This window comes from Crotalus tigris, unplaced genomic scaffold, assembly GCF_016545835.1.
Source record: "Crotalus tigris isolate CLP2741 ecotype Arizona unplaced genomic scaffold, ASM1654583v1 scf7180000020772.518028, whole genome shotgun sequence".
In the NCBI taxonomy this organism is placed as follows: Eukaryota; Metazoa; Chordata; class Lepidosauria; order Squamata; family Viperidae; genus Crotalus; species Crotalus tigris.
Genome location: NW_024098172.1, coordinates 128146 through 143027, shown reverse-complemented (window position 1 = coordinate 143027; position 14882 = coordinate 128146). Strand labels below are relative to the sequence as shown.

At 44.2% G+C, this 14882-nt stretch overlaps 1 protein-coding gene across 4 annotated transcripts in view; it reads right to left on the bottom strand.

The window, feature by feature from the left end:
• RNF24 (ring finger protein 24) overlaps window positions 1–14882 on the bottom strand; it is a 58185-nt gene that overhangs the window by 25076 nt on the left and 18227 nt on the right. The window contains exon 1 of one of the 4 annotated variants that reach the window (XM_039368382.1): window positions 13326–13561. The exons of 1 other annotated variant lie outside the window; for it this stretch is intronic. In XM_039368382.1, the coding sequence (XP_039224316.1) occupies window positions 13326–13357 (32 nt within the window). In that variant the 5' untranslated portion in view covers window positions 13358–13561. Of the gene's footprint in view, window positions 1–8306; window positions 8753–9782; window positions 11017–13325; window positions 13562–14882 lie in introns of those variants that run through there. 2 more of the 4 variants (XM_039368386.1, XM_039368383.1) reach the window with 2 other exon arrangements.

Genomic DNA, 14882 nt, shown 5'->3' with positions numbered 1-14882 from the left:
AAAGAAAGAAAGAAAGAAAGAAAGAAAGAAAGAAAGAAAGAAAGAAAGAAAGAAAGGAGAGAAAGGGGGAAGAGAAGAGAGAGAAAAAGAAAGGAGAGAGGGAAAGAAGGAATATGTGCAGAAAACATCCTATAAATGAGGTAAGAAAAAGGGATGTGAGGTAAACCCCGTACAGGTAAGATAACAGGAAGAGAAGAGAAGAGAAGAGAAAGGGGAAAGAGAAGAGAAAGGGAGAAAGGAAGAAAGGAGAGAGGGAAAGGAGGAATGTGTGCAGAAAACATCCTATAAATGAGGCAAGAAAAAGGGATGTGAGGTAAACTCCGTACAGGGATGATAACAGGAAGAGAAGAGAAGAGAAGAGAAGAGGAGAAAGGAGAGACAAAAAGGGGGAAGAGAAGAGGAAGAGAAAGAAAGGAAGAGAGGAGAGGAATAAAGGAGAGAGGGAAAGGAGGAATACGTGCAGAAAACATCATATAAATGAGGCAAGGAAAAAGGGGTGTGAGGTAAACTCCGTACAGGGATGATAACAGGAAGAGAAGAGAAGAGAAGAGAGGAATAAAGGAGAGAGGGAAAGGAGGAATACGTGCAGAAAACATCCTATAAATGAGACAAGGAAAAAGGGGTGTGAGGTAAACTCCCTACAGGGATGTCAACAGAACGGAGAGAAGGGAAGAGGGAAGCTGCAAAGCAGAAGGCGGAAAGAGGGTGTAGAGTCTCTTCTTTCCAAAATGGGTGACCGAAAGGCCCAGGAATGCTGGTGGGTGTTGTTTAAAGAAGGGGAAAGTTCAACTCTGCAGCTTCGGCTGATTGCAATTTCAACGTCTGCTATTTTTTAACTTGGCAACTGTCGCTGGCCAGGAAGGGCAGAGGCAAAACAGCAGTGAAAGACTTGACTTGGATCCCGGCAGTGGAGTAAATCTTCGGTTTATAACTCAGGCCGGTTAAAGCAGCAGGCAAAGCTGCCAGCAACAGAACTTATCGATCTATTTTAATTTTTTTAAAAAAAGAAATATATATGGAATTAGGAACAGTCAATCCCGGATCGGCTAAGATTCTCAGTCATGTGCTTATTGGCAAACTCCATTCTATTGTCAGCAAACACAGAACACTGGGTTGGAAGGGACCCTAGAGGTCATCTAGTCCAACCCCCTGCTCAAGCAGGAGACCCAATAGCATTTCACACAAGTGGCTGTCCTTGTCTCTTCTTCAAAACCTTCAGTGTTGGAGCATTCAGCACTTCTGGAGGCAGGTTGTTCCACTGGTTAATTGTTCTGACTGTCAGGAAGTTTCTCCTTAGTTCTAGGTTGCTTCTCTCCTTTATTAGTTTCTATCCGTTGCTTCTTGTCCTACTTTCAGGCGCTTTGGAGAATAGCTTGACTCCCTCTTCTTTGGGGCAGCCCTGTGATACTGGAAGACTGCTATCCTGTCCCCCCTACTCCTTGTTTTCACTAGAAAAGATCTACGGGAGACATGATAGCAGTGTTCCAATAGTTGAGGGGCTGCCACAAAGAGGAGGGGGTCCAAAAGGTTTCTCCAACTGCTACTGAAGCAATTGGGAAGCTCTACCCCACCAAAATGCAACTAAAGGTGTCAATCACACAAAGGAAAAGGTGCTTTGGAAAATAGGTTGACACCCCCCCCCACTCTTCTTTGTGGCAGCCTCTCAAAAATGGGAACCCGGCTAACATGTCCCCCCTCGTCCTTCTCTTCATTAAACTAGACATCCCCAATTCCAGCAACTGTTCCTTATATGTTTTAGCCTCCAGTCCCCTGATCATCTTTGTTGCTCTTCTCTGTACTCTTTCTAGAGTCTCAACATCTTTTTTACATCGTGGTGACCAAAACTGGATGCCGTATTCCAAGTGTGGCCTTACCAAGGCATTGTAAAGCGGTATTAACACTTCACCTGATCTTGATTCTATCCCTCTGTTAATGCAGCCTAGTACTGTGTTGGCCTTTTTGGCAGCTGCAGCACACGGCTGGCTCCTATTTAGGTGAGTGTCCACTAGGACTCCAATGTGGTTGTACTAACAATTAGTACTAATAGTACTAATGAGGCTATTCATGATTTCAGCGGAGGGGAGGGGAGAATAACAAAGGTGGCCCCTCTCGTGTTTATTTTGGTTCTTGAAATACCGAAAGTGAGAGGAGGGGAGAGGATTGTGGGAGAGTAAAGATTAAACAAGAAATCTATCCATTGGGGGCTTTTGCAGAGGTCTTGGTGTTGTGGATGGGGAAGTTTCTTTAAAGGGAATTGGGTCTTTAATGGGAAAAGTAAGAGGATTTGGGGCAATAAGCTGGTGTTTAAGGCTAACAAGCAAAAGATCAAACAGAAAGAATGGGAGAAAAAGATTGTATGTGCAGCTGTGTTTTTTAGTTGTTCTCCAGAACTAAAACATGATTCTGTTTGAAGAAAGAGATGTATGCCTTCCTTCCCCATCCAACCACCCATTGTATTCCTTCCCTGTCCTCTTCCCTTCCACCCTCCCTCCTCTTTCTCTCCCTCCTTCCTTTCCTTCTTTCCTTCCTTTTCTCCTCTCTCCCACCTTCCCTTTTCTTTCCTTCCTTCTCCTTCCCTCCTTCCCATCTCCTTCCTTCATTTCCTTTCCTGTCTCTTTTCTTCCTTTTCTTTCTTTTTTCTTTCCTTCCTTCCCCATCCAACCACCCATTGTATTCTTTCCTTCCTTTTCTTCTTCCTTCCTTCCTTCCCTGTCCTCTTCCCTTCCACCCTCCCTCCTTTCCGTCTCTTTCCTGCCTTTTTCCTCCTCTCTCCCACCTTCCCTTCTTTCCTGCCTTCTCCTCTTTCCTTCCTTCCCTCTCTCCCTCCTTCCCACTCCCTTTTCCTTTCCTCTGTCTCTTTTCTTCCTTTCCTTGTCTTTTCTTTTTTCCTTCCTTCCTTCCCCATCCAACCACCCATTGTATTCCTTCTTTCCTTTTTTTCCTTCCTTCCTTCCGTCCTCTTCCCTTCCACCCTCCCTCCTTCCCTTCTCCTTCCTTCCTTTTTCCTCCTCTTTCCCACCTTCCCTTTTCTTTCCTTCCTTCTCCTCCTTCCTGCCTTCCTCCCCTCTCTCCCCATCTCCTTCCTTCCTTTCCTCTGTCTCTTTTCTTCATTTCCTTTGTCTCTTTTCCTTTTTCCTTCCTTCCTTTCCTTTCCTCCCTCAACTATCTCCTTCCTTCTATCTCTGGATGATGGATGGATCTTTCTCCCTCCCTCCTCAAACCCAGTCTGCAAGAAAACGAACAAGCTCAGAAAGCACCAAGGACCCTGCAGTCGTCCTCCTCCTCCTCCTCCTCCTCCCTGCAAATTTCCTCTCTTCTAGCACTGGTGATGTTGTCTAGTTGGGTCATGAAACGTCTGCAAGAAAACGAACAAGCTGAGAGAGCACCAAGGACCCCACAGTCGTCGTCCTCCTCCTCCTCCTCCTCCTCCTCCTCCTCCTCCCTGCAAATTTCCTCCCTTCTAGCACTGGTGATGTTGTCTAGTTGGGTCATGAAACGTCTGCAAGAAAACGAACAAGCTGAGAGAGCACCAAGGACCCTGCAGTCGTCGTCTTCCTCCTCCTCTCTACCCCTCCCTTGCCTTGTTCCACTTTCCATTTCTTTCTTTTGCTGACAGGTGAGGGGAAAGGCAATTTCTCCAGCTGTGTTGTACTTTCACTTCGCCACTGCCCGGCAAGCCGCCACTAAACTGCTCACGTCATTTATAATAAATTACAATTGATACTTATACTGGGAATTGCCCAGGCAGGCCCATTCCTATCCCATCCCCCATTGGCTGAATCCCAAATTCACCTCCTTCCGGTTAGCAGGCTACACAACTGTGATTTCCTTGGTACACTCTCTTCCTTTCCCCCCCCCAAAAAAACAAATTAATCCTGTCTCTCCATATAAAAGGAACAAGTCTATTGATTCCAACGGGCTTGCAATCAAAGTAATCAGAGAGTAATCAGATATTACAGCATTATATATCTATATCTATTTATGTAGGTCTTTGGTTATTCGGGTTTTCTCCCGCGTAAAATTGGAAGTGTCTTGGCGACGTTTCGACGAAGTCCCATTCGTCACCTTCAGGCTGGTGTTTTCGGCTTCGTGCTTCTAGGAGCACGAAGCCGAAAACACCAGAAAACAAATATCTATAACCTCAGAAAACAAATATCTATATATCTATCTATATCTATCTATACACATACACACACACACACACATATGGGACAGACTACAACCTCTATCATTAATACCAGAGGTGGAGGAAAATGGGACTTGTAGTGCAATCCACCCAAAAGGTATCAGGTTGGCTGAAAGAAGGCATTTAATACCATTTTGATGTGGCGTCACTGACACACATAAGGAAAAGGGATTGTAGCCCTCGAATTATAACCATTCATTTGGTGACTGTTCAAAGTTACAAGGCGCTGAAAAAAGTGATTTATAAATGTTTTAAACACGTAAGAGAGAGTTGCAGCATCCTGTAGTCAAAATTTGGGTGCTTGGCAACTGACTCGTATATATGACGGTTTGCAGTGTCCCAGGATCATGTGATGATCCCCTTTTGCGACCTTCTGACAACAAAATCAACGGGGAAGCCACCCAACAACCAGATTACTAAGTTCACAACTGGAGTGACTTCCTTAACAACTGAGGCATGAAAGATCATAAAATGGGGCAAAAGCTCCATTGTGGTGGTCAGTCAAGGACCATATGTAGGCCAATGGTTAATGTCGGGTAGGCAACCTTGGCTCTTTTATGATTCGTGGACTTCAACTCCCAGAATTCCTGAGCCAGCATGGGGAACTGTGGCCCCGTTATGACTTGTGGACTTCAACTCCCAGAATTCCTGAGCCAGCATGGGGAAATGTGGCCCCTTTATAACTTGTGGACTTCAACTCCCAGAATTCCTCAGCCAGCATGGCTCAGCTTGGAAAGCTCAGCATGGCTGGGGAATTCTGTGGCCCCGTTATGACTTGTGGACTTCAACTCCCAGAATTCCTGAGCCAGCATGGGGAAATGTGGCCCCTTTATAACTTGTGGACTTCAACTCCCAGAATTCCTCAGCCAGCATGGCTCAGCTTGGAAACCTCTCCCTGTCCCCTCAGCATGGCTGGCTCAGGAATTCTGGGAGTTGAAGTCCACGAATCATAAAAGAACCAAGGTTGCCTACCTCTGGCCTAGGCCTAGGCCACTTTATGATTCGTGGACTTCAACTCCCAGAATTCCTGAGCCAGCCATGCTGAGGGAAAGGGAGGTTTCCAAGCTGAGCCATGCTGGCTCAGGAATTCTGGGAGCTGAAGTCCACGAGTCATAAAGTGGCCTAGGCCTAGGCCAGAGGTAGGCAACCTTGGCTCTTTTATGACTGGTGGACTTCAACTCCCAGAATTCCTCAGCCAGCATGGCTCAGCTTGGAAACCTCTCCCTTTCCCCTCAGCATGGCTGGCTCAGGAATTCTGGGAATTGAAGTCCATGCGGTTAATGCCAAACGTGAGTCTCCTTGGAAGGAGATGCTTCAAGACCTTCCCAGCCAACTCCTTTTTTGACCAATTTCAACCCCAACTCTGACTGAAATCTGCAGATACAGCAAAATGGCACGGAGGGAAAAATTCGGTTGAAAAATCAGTTTTTCAAATGAAAAGGAGGCATTTCACAAGTTCCTCGATCTAAATTCTCAGGAAACCACAGATATTTCTGCTGCTGATAGTACTGCAGAACTTCCACCCTATGAGGTCCTGGATGCTCTCCGAAGTCAGTGGTTTTCTTGCAGACGTTTCATTACCAAACTAGGTGACGTTATCAGTACTAGTGTGTAAGCAGACTTCCACCTCGCACTGTTGACGTTAGTTTGGCAATGAAACGTCTGCAAGGAAGCCACGGAGCACAGACAGCGCCCAGGACCCCACAATTTGGTTTGGTCACCACCTTATAAAAAAGATGTTGGAAAGCGAGCAGAGTAAAACAACTAAGATGATTAAGGGCCTGGAAACTAAAATACATGAAGAATGTTGGCAAGGAATTGGTAAGGCTAGTCTAGAGAAAAGAAGGACTAGGGGTGACTGGATAGCAGAGTTCCAATATTTTAATGGCTTCCACAAAGGAGAGGGAGTCAAGCTATTCTCCAAAGCCGCTGAAGGCAGGATAAGAAGCAACAGATGAAAACTAATCAAGGAGAGAAGCAACCTGGAACTAAGGGGAAACTTCAAACAGTGAGAACAATTAACCAGTGGAACGACTTGTCTTCAGAAGTTGTGGGTGCTCCAACACTGGAGGTTTTCAAGAAGAGATTGGACAACCATTTGTCTGAAATGGTATAGGGTTTCCTGCTTGAGCAGGGGGTTGGACTAGATGACCTCCAAGGTCCCTTCCAACTCTATTATTCAACTCTGAGCCACAAATATTCTCTTCTTTCTGAAATTCCACCTACTATTTCACGGGCTGTGCATTGACTTGTCCATTGAAATTCTGCAGAGAGACAGCGAGCCTATAAAATGCAGGATATCAGCATCCAGAGAGCATCCTGGCAAGCCGAGACACGCTTGAAACTGTCTGAGCCGCGTCTGATCAATATCTCAAAGGTTTTAGGCTGAGATGTTCATGGTTGGCTTTTTCATTCATTCCCCCTGGAGGCTAAAAACCAAGAACTTCTTCACAGTCATGAGAAGTGGCAAGGGAGAGGGCAGAAAATTGTTAAATCTCATCTCCTAGACTTCAGCAGACTGTTAAGGCTGTTCTTACATTTATCTATACCAGCGATTCTCAACCTGTGGGTCAGGACCCCATTTGGGGTCGAACGACCATTTCACGGGGGTCGCCAAACAACGCAGTCCGCCATTTCCCCCCCCCTTCTCCTTAGCTGTGCTATTCCCTTTTATTCTATTGGCTTTTGAAAGCCAATAGAATAGACTCTCTTGAATAGAGTCTAATTCTATTGGCTTTCAAAAGCCAATAGGAATTGTCCAGGCTGTCTCTGCCCTGCTGAGCCCGCCAAAAGCCCCATTCTGCAAACGGTGCTGCACCAGTTGAGTAGTCCTCAACTTACGACCGGTTGAGTAGCCCTCGACTTACGACCGGTTGGGGGATCGCGGCATTAAAAAGGTTGAGAACCACTGATCTATATGCTGATAATTCCCCGAAGGTTGAAATTAAAATACAGGGGAAAGGAACACACCACAGCCAACTCTGATAGAAGAGAAAGGGAAGGGAAGTATTGTGTCCGATTACGCAACAACACCCAGCACTGCAAAACACGGATTTCCTGAGAAATCGCTATTACGGTAGTAAGGAAGCGTAATATAATATTTCGCAAACTTTTAAGAATAGCGACTGCAAAATAATTCGCCTTCCTTCTAAAGCGTGTGGCGGAAATCCAGGGAGAATTTCTTGGGAAGATCGCTACACAAAGATTGGTGTGTACAGGTAGTCCTTGAACTTATAGCCATTTGTTTAGTGACAGTCTGAAGTTACAACGGCACTCCAAAAAAGTGACTTACGACCGTTTTCCACACTTACAGCCGTTGCAGCATTCCCCACGGTCACGTAATCAAAATTTATGCAAAATTCATGCAAGTACATGCAACTGGCATGTACTTGTGACGGTTGCAGCGTCCCGGGGTCGTGTGATCCGTTTTTGTGACTTTCCGACTAGCAAAGTCAACGGGGAAGCTCGATTCGCTTAACAACCATGTTCCTAACACTGTTTCGGTCCTCTGGAATGTCTGCTTAGTTGATCAGCAAGGTGGTTTTAATTCTGTGTTTAAATTTTTATACGCGCAGTTTATTCAACGTTTTCTTTAGCTAGATCGGCGGTTCTCAACCTGTGGGTCGGGACCCCATTTGGGGTCGAACGACCATTTCACGGGGGTCGCCAAACAACGCAGTCCGCCATTTTTCCCCCTTTTCCTTAGCTGTGCTACTCCCTTTTATTCTATTGGCTTTTGAAAGCCAATAGAATAGACTCTCTTGAATAGAGTCTAATTCTATTGGCTTTCAAAAGCCAATAGGAATTGTCCAGGCTGCCTCTGCCCTGCTGAGCCCGCCAAAAGTCCCATTCTGCAAACAGTGCTGCACCAGTTGAGTAGTCCTTGACTTACGACCGGTTGAGTAGTCCTCAACTTACGACCGGTTGGGGGTCGCGGCATTAAAAAGGTTGAGAACCACTGAGCTAGATTGTTATATGGATTTTAAAGAGCGTGTTTTCTCTTTTTTAATGTACGGTGTTCTGGACTCGAAAAATAAAAACTAAATAAATCAGCAGCAGAAGCCCGTGGCTATTAAAAAACAAACAAACAAACCTTGCAATAAATCATAGGTAACCGTACCTGGAAATACCCTGCATAGGATACTTCATGTTTACTGCAACCAGTAGAGGAATAACTCATAGCAGTGCTGCTTGGAAGAAGGAATCAGAAAGAAACAACTGGATGAATTTACACCTAACTGGAGCAGATCTGCCAAGGTGCATTTCTGTGTATTTTCCAGGGCTCTGATTGGTGGCTTTCAGGGGTGGGGAGCAAACGGATCACTTCAACCCGCTGGCTGCTGATCCACAAATCAGGATTAAACTGATAATGAAATAGATGTATTTATTTTTTTCCTTTTGCCTGCAAGTCAAGTCGGTCCCTCTTCCCTCCAGCTAAGGGGAGGAAACTCAAATCCAGCTTGTTAAAATTAAACCGATTGAGTAATATTTGACTCAAGTTTTTCAACTTTGGGAAACTCAACCCAATCACAAGCCTGCAAGCCTTGTAAGAGGAGACCCATTTGGCTCCTAGTAGGATTGACACCCGGAGTCCTTGGGGGGGGGGGCAGGTGTATTTCATGTAACCGGAACCTCGAAATGCTCCAAAATGGAATGATATTGCCCACTGGAGACAACCAAGGGGCAGGACAAGAGAGATTACTCTCAAAAGGTCAGGATGGATTAGGGAAACTGAGTCAGGTTGTAACCCAAGAGTGTCTACTCTATGACACCCCAGCCTTCTCAATTGGGGGGGGGGGTGATTTCTTGCAAATGGGCTGGACTTCGGCTGCCTGTGATGGAAGCCTTGCACCAAAGGACGCCAACTGGCCAATTTTCCCAAATTTTATTGATTTGTTTTTTTTTAAAATGAAGGAAAGAAGGAAAGAAAGGAAGGAAGGAAGGGTGTGAGAGAAAGAAAGAAAGAAAGAGGAAGGAAGGTGTGAAAGAAAGAAAAAGAAAGGAAAGAAAGAAAGAGGAAGGAAGGAAGGATGAGAAAGAAAGAAAGAAAGAAAGAAAGAAAGAAAGAAAGAAAGAAAGAGGAAGGGTGTAAAAGAAAGAAAGAAAGAAAAGAAAGAAAGAGGAAGGAAGGAAGGATGGATGTGAAAGAAAGAAAAAAAGAAAGAAAGAAAGAAAGAAAGAAAGAAAGAAAGAAAGAAAGAAAGAAAGAAAGATGAATACCAACTGGCCAATTTTCATACCTAAGGTGGAACTAGAACTCAGAGCCTCCTACTAATTGGCACAAAGTCACCCAGCTAGCTTTCATGGCTAAGGTAGAACTAGAATTCACCGTCTCCTGGTGATTGGCCCAAAGTCACCCAGCCAGTTTTCATGGCTAAGGTGGAACTAGAACTCACAGCCTCCTGGTGACTGACACAAAGTCAGCGGCCAGTTTTCATACCTAAGGTGGAACTAGAACTCACAGCCTCCTAATGATTGGCCCAAAGTCACCCAGCCAGCTTTCATGGCTAAGGTGGAACTAGAACTCACCATCTCCTGGTGATTGGCTCAAAGTCAACCAGCCAGCTTTCATGGCTAAGATGGAACTAGAACTCACCGTCTCCTGGTTTCTTAACCATCAGACTGAATTAGCTGAGCAAACAGCAGCATCCCTGTTCCTGCAGTGTTGGGAACGACCATCACCCGGTCGCTCCTCTCTGGGGCAATGTACAGGAGGAGAAATCAGCCCCACATTGCTGCGCCTGGCATGTTCTACATAGTTCTTCAACTGGTGGAACGAGGGTGGCTAAAAATAACCCGGCATCGGGAAGCTCCGATATTAGATTATGACTTCTCATGCGCTTCAGCGAACGCCTCCCTGCTGAAGATCGTCACGCCTTGCTTTGTGTGTATATTATTTTTAAAAAAGAAAAAAAAAGAAAAGCAACACACCCCGTGCTGGTGAACACATCCTGGGCGGCGGAGCTAAGATTGTGACAGCCAGAAATAAAATCAAACAAGACAAACAAGTCGGATGGTTTAAAAAAAAAAAAACCAGCAACAACCACAAACAAAAAAACCCCCAGGGTTTTCTCCACCCTAACACAATTCTATATTTTGAGAGGAGAGAGAGAAAGAGAAAGAGAAACAGAAAGAGGAGAAAGAGAAAGAGAGAGAGAGAGAGAAAGAGAAAAAGAGAGAAAGAGAAAAAGAGAAAGAGAGAGAAAGAGAGAAACAGAAAAAGAGAAAGAGAGAAAAAGAGAGAGAGACAGACAGACAGACAGACAGAGACTTACAGGATATGGTTATTTTCCCCTTCTCTTTCCCTTTGCTTCCTACAACTTGCTTTTGTATTCCTGCATTTTATACTATACTATAAGCTAATAAAAAAAACAAAGAAGAAACAAAAGTAAAGAATAAGGTCTCTGGGATGGACTCCAGCCACCTGCAAGGTAGCACCTGGATGCCCCACATCTAAGCAGGATCCGTCTGCCCATCAGCCTTTTGGGAAGACCCTGCTATCCGAGGAAATTTGAGGACATCAGAAAGTGGCCAACTCCTGGAAGTTAACCAAGGTTTTAGGATCTGTATCTCGGTGAAGGGGACACTTGACGGTTCCTATTTATACCTCCTTAGTTCAGAGGTCTCCAATCTTTCTCGGTTGGCAGACCGGAGGGAAAGGGAGGGGGAAGCACTTTACACGTGGGTGTGCACACAAACAAGGCTGCAAACACGTGTGACACAAACGGGGTGGTGCAAAGGCCCACGTGACACTCGCTAGCACTGCCCCGTTTTTGCCACGTGGACACTAGCACCGCCCTATTTTTGCTGTGCGGCACCATGTTTTTGTGGCGGCGGTAGCGTTAGCGCGACTCGGGGTTCCGCAGCCCGGTGGCAATGGGCTGCGGCCCACAGGTTGGGGACCTCTCTTAGTTCATATTTTATTAAAAGTTATCTTTCTGGAGAAGAGACTGAATGCAGAAATATTGCATTATTATTTTTTTTTTAAAAAATCAAATAAAAATGAGAAGGAGGACAAATCTATGTAAGAATACATAGATTGCAATTCTTTTGCAATTCTTTTAATAAGGAAAGCGATATTTAAAAAAACAACAATGTTTATAAATAAGTTAAATGCCCTAAAGAAGGGTCAGGGTGCTTGAAAGAAGAACTTAGCGGTTCAATTTGAGTTTCTTTTTTTTTTTTTTTGTGCAGCGAGGTTTTGCAATCGCAAGAGTTAAGAAGCAAAGTTTTACGTGCCCTGCAAAAAGGACAAGCAATCCAGTAACACATCGCTCCTCCGTATGCAGGTAAAAGGCATCACAGAAAGACAAACGACAAGCCTGGCAAATTTCTAGTCCATTCTACACAATTCAATAGCTGAGCTGAATGCACAAAACCAGTCACACGTCTACCTGTCTGTGCTTCAGCACAATAGATGGCACGCCGTCAAATACACACACACACACAAACCCGAATCCAGTAGGTTACGAATCAATGGAAAGAGTGACACACCGAAACTGCAGAATCAGCCGAGCATCCAGACCCACACACCCAATTCAGTCTGAGTGCCCCAGTCCTAACTGCGCAAAGTTATTCTACCCCAGAAGCCCCCAAATTCTTCAACACATCAAGCCTGTAAAGAAGCTGCAGGTTATTCCTCCTTCTCCAAAGTGTTTATGATGTGAAAATCGTTTAGCCGACAAAGGCAGTCCTTGACTTACAGCGGTTCATTTAGCGACTGTTCAGAGTTATGTCGGAACTGCAAACAAAGGGACTTGTGATCGTTTTTCACACTTACGACTGCTGTAGCCATCCCTGTGGTCAAAGTTCAGGCGTCTGGCAAACGACTCGTATTTATGATGGTTGCAGTGTCCTGGGTGTGTGTGTGTGTGTGTGTGTGTGTGTGTGTGTGTGTGTGTGTGACGTTTGCAGTCTTTGGACAAGCAAAGTCAATGGGGAAGCCCGATTCACTTAGCAACTATGTGACCAGCTATCGGTACTGCTTTGTTGAGTAAGACTGCGAGTAACAACGAGGCACCAAATATTACAGGACTTTTAACTTTCCTTAAAATTTAAATGGAATTTTAACGAGGCGAAATGGAAAGAACATTAAAATCATTGTTTAAAGCCACAGCCATATTCGTGGTCTGCAGAAAAAAAGGTGAGACCCTTTTGTTAGCTCCTTGCTTCCGACGGACACAATATCACAACAGCCAGATTAAGAAAATACCAACGACAGAACAACGCCGTACTGGGAATCCAGTTAAGGTCATAGGTATGTCCATTCGGTAACAAAGAAAACCGACCTTGAATTAATACGATTCTTCTTATTTTGATAAACAATTAAATATAGACTTTTTAAAAAATATTTCTGCAAGTAATAACCACATCAACATCTTTTCTAACCGATCATCTCAATGGCCTCGTCATGGATCCTGTTTACAAAATCCTTATTTAAATTTGTTTTCCCACAATGCTCAAAACATTCTTACCATTTAAGACAGTGTTTCTCAACCATGACCATTTTAAGGCATGTGGACTTCAACTCCCAGAATTCCACAGCCAGCATTGCTGGCTGTGGAATTCTGGGAGTTGAAGTCTACATGCCTTAAAATGGTCAAGGTTGAGAAACACTGATTTAAGATTTTCTCCAAGTTAATTACACTTAAGTATTTAAGTCTTTTTTTCCTCATGCGGGCCAAAAGAAGATACTATGGGAAGAGGAGAAAAATCAAGCAAAGCTACTAGGTGGACTATAGAATTATAGAAACTAACTGTTATTGTTTTTATAAATATAATCCCAGACAACGCACTCTTTACCAAATATTAAGGTTGATTATGTTAAAAAATCAATAAAATATATTAAAAAGAAAAACGCGCCGAATTTACCACTATCCACTCCCTTGCCTAGTGGTTAAATCTGACTTTTCTCCTTTCCAAAACTGTTTCTTTGCAAACGAATTCACGAAACAGCAAAAGTAACTTTTGCCTTTGCACACATTTTTTCTCTCCCCCCCCCCCAGTTTAAAGAATGGGGTGGCAAGTGACTTCGCTCACCCATCCAAGCACTGAGTTTAATTTTTTACCATCCCACCAGTTTGTTCCATCGACTCTGGGGGGGGGGGGGAGAGAGGATAAAGCACCGAGCAAGACTTACAACAAGTTGGTCATTTGCATGGAGATGGACATCTGTGATGGTCCAAGCTACGGCGGGGCCACCTCGCCAGACGACACCACCGAGCTGGGAGCTGAGACACAGTTCCACTAACCTCCCCCAACCCCACTGGCCGCGTGAGCGTAACTGGGGCCAGGCAACGGCCGTGGAAATTAATACCACTCGTAAGAAACCTGACAAAGCAAATCCAGGATAACTGACGGGCACATCTGTTCCAGGAGAACTGGAGCCGGCTGAGTGGACACGGATTAGAGCCAGTGTTTCTCAACCTTGACAATTTTAAGGCAGGTGGACTTCAACTCCCAGAATTCCACAGCCAGCAATGCTGGCTGTGGAATTCTGGGAGTTGAAGTCCACCTGCCTTAAAATTGTCAAAGTTGAGAAACACTGGATTAGACAGATAGATACAGATAGACAGATAGATATATAGACATACAGACAGACAGATACAGATATATAGACAGACAGACACAGATATATAGACAGACAGACAGATACATAGATACGTAGATAGCTAGCTAGCTAGCTAGCTAGCTAGCTAGCTAGATACCGATAGATGATAGATAGTACCGATAGATAGCGATAAATACAGATAGATGATAGATAGACAGACAGATAGATATATAGACAGATAGATACATAGATACGTAGATAAATAGATAGATACCAATAGATGATAGATAGATACCGATAATCGATACAGAATGCATAGATGCATAGATAGACAGATAGATATATAGACACAGATACGTAGATAGACAGACAGACAGATAGATAGACACAGATAGACAGATACATAGACAGATAGATAGATATATAGACAGATACATAGATACGCAGATTGATTGATAGATAGATAGATGGATGGATGGATGGATAAGATAGATAGATAGATATAGACAGCAGATAGATAGATACGTAGATAGACAGACAGACAGACAGACAGACAGACATGGCAGGTAGATAGGCAGACAGAAAGATAGGCACAGAGGTACAGGCAGGCAGGCAGGCAGATAGGAGTATTGCGTATATTCACCACCTTGAGTTTTGTTTGTGTGTGTGTGTGTGTACACATACACACACACCAACACACACACAGTATATCATAAAGGCAGGATTTAAATAAATAAATATCCACTCAAACTGAGTTTGTGTTGCAGCTGATCCAGCTGTAAAGGTTTTTTCTCCCCAAAGAAGGGGGAAACCTGGTTTTTTTAAAAGATAATTTTGCAACTTTTCAAACTAAGATACCCAGATGAATAAAATCAAGGTGGCCTTGGTTTAAAAGGAAAAAAAAAATTACTCCCGCTTCTTTCCTGGGACATCATGGGACCCCTCCACGTAGAGAATATTTTTTTGGCAGCAATATAGAAGTGGTTTGGCACGCCTTCCTTTTTTAAATTTCCACGGTGGTCTCCCACCCACGTATCCAGGAAGTCTGATTCTGCTTAGCTGGTTTCAAGATCAGCCAAGATATAAAACCTTGACATCTGTTATCTATGTTCAGGCCACTGTTCATCATCCAGCCTTCCCGAAGAT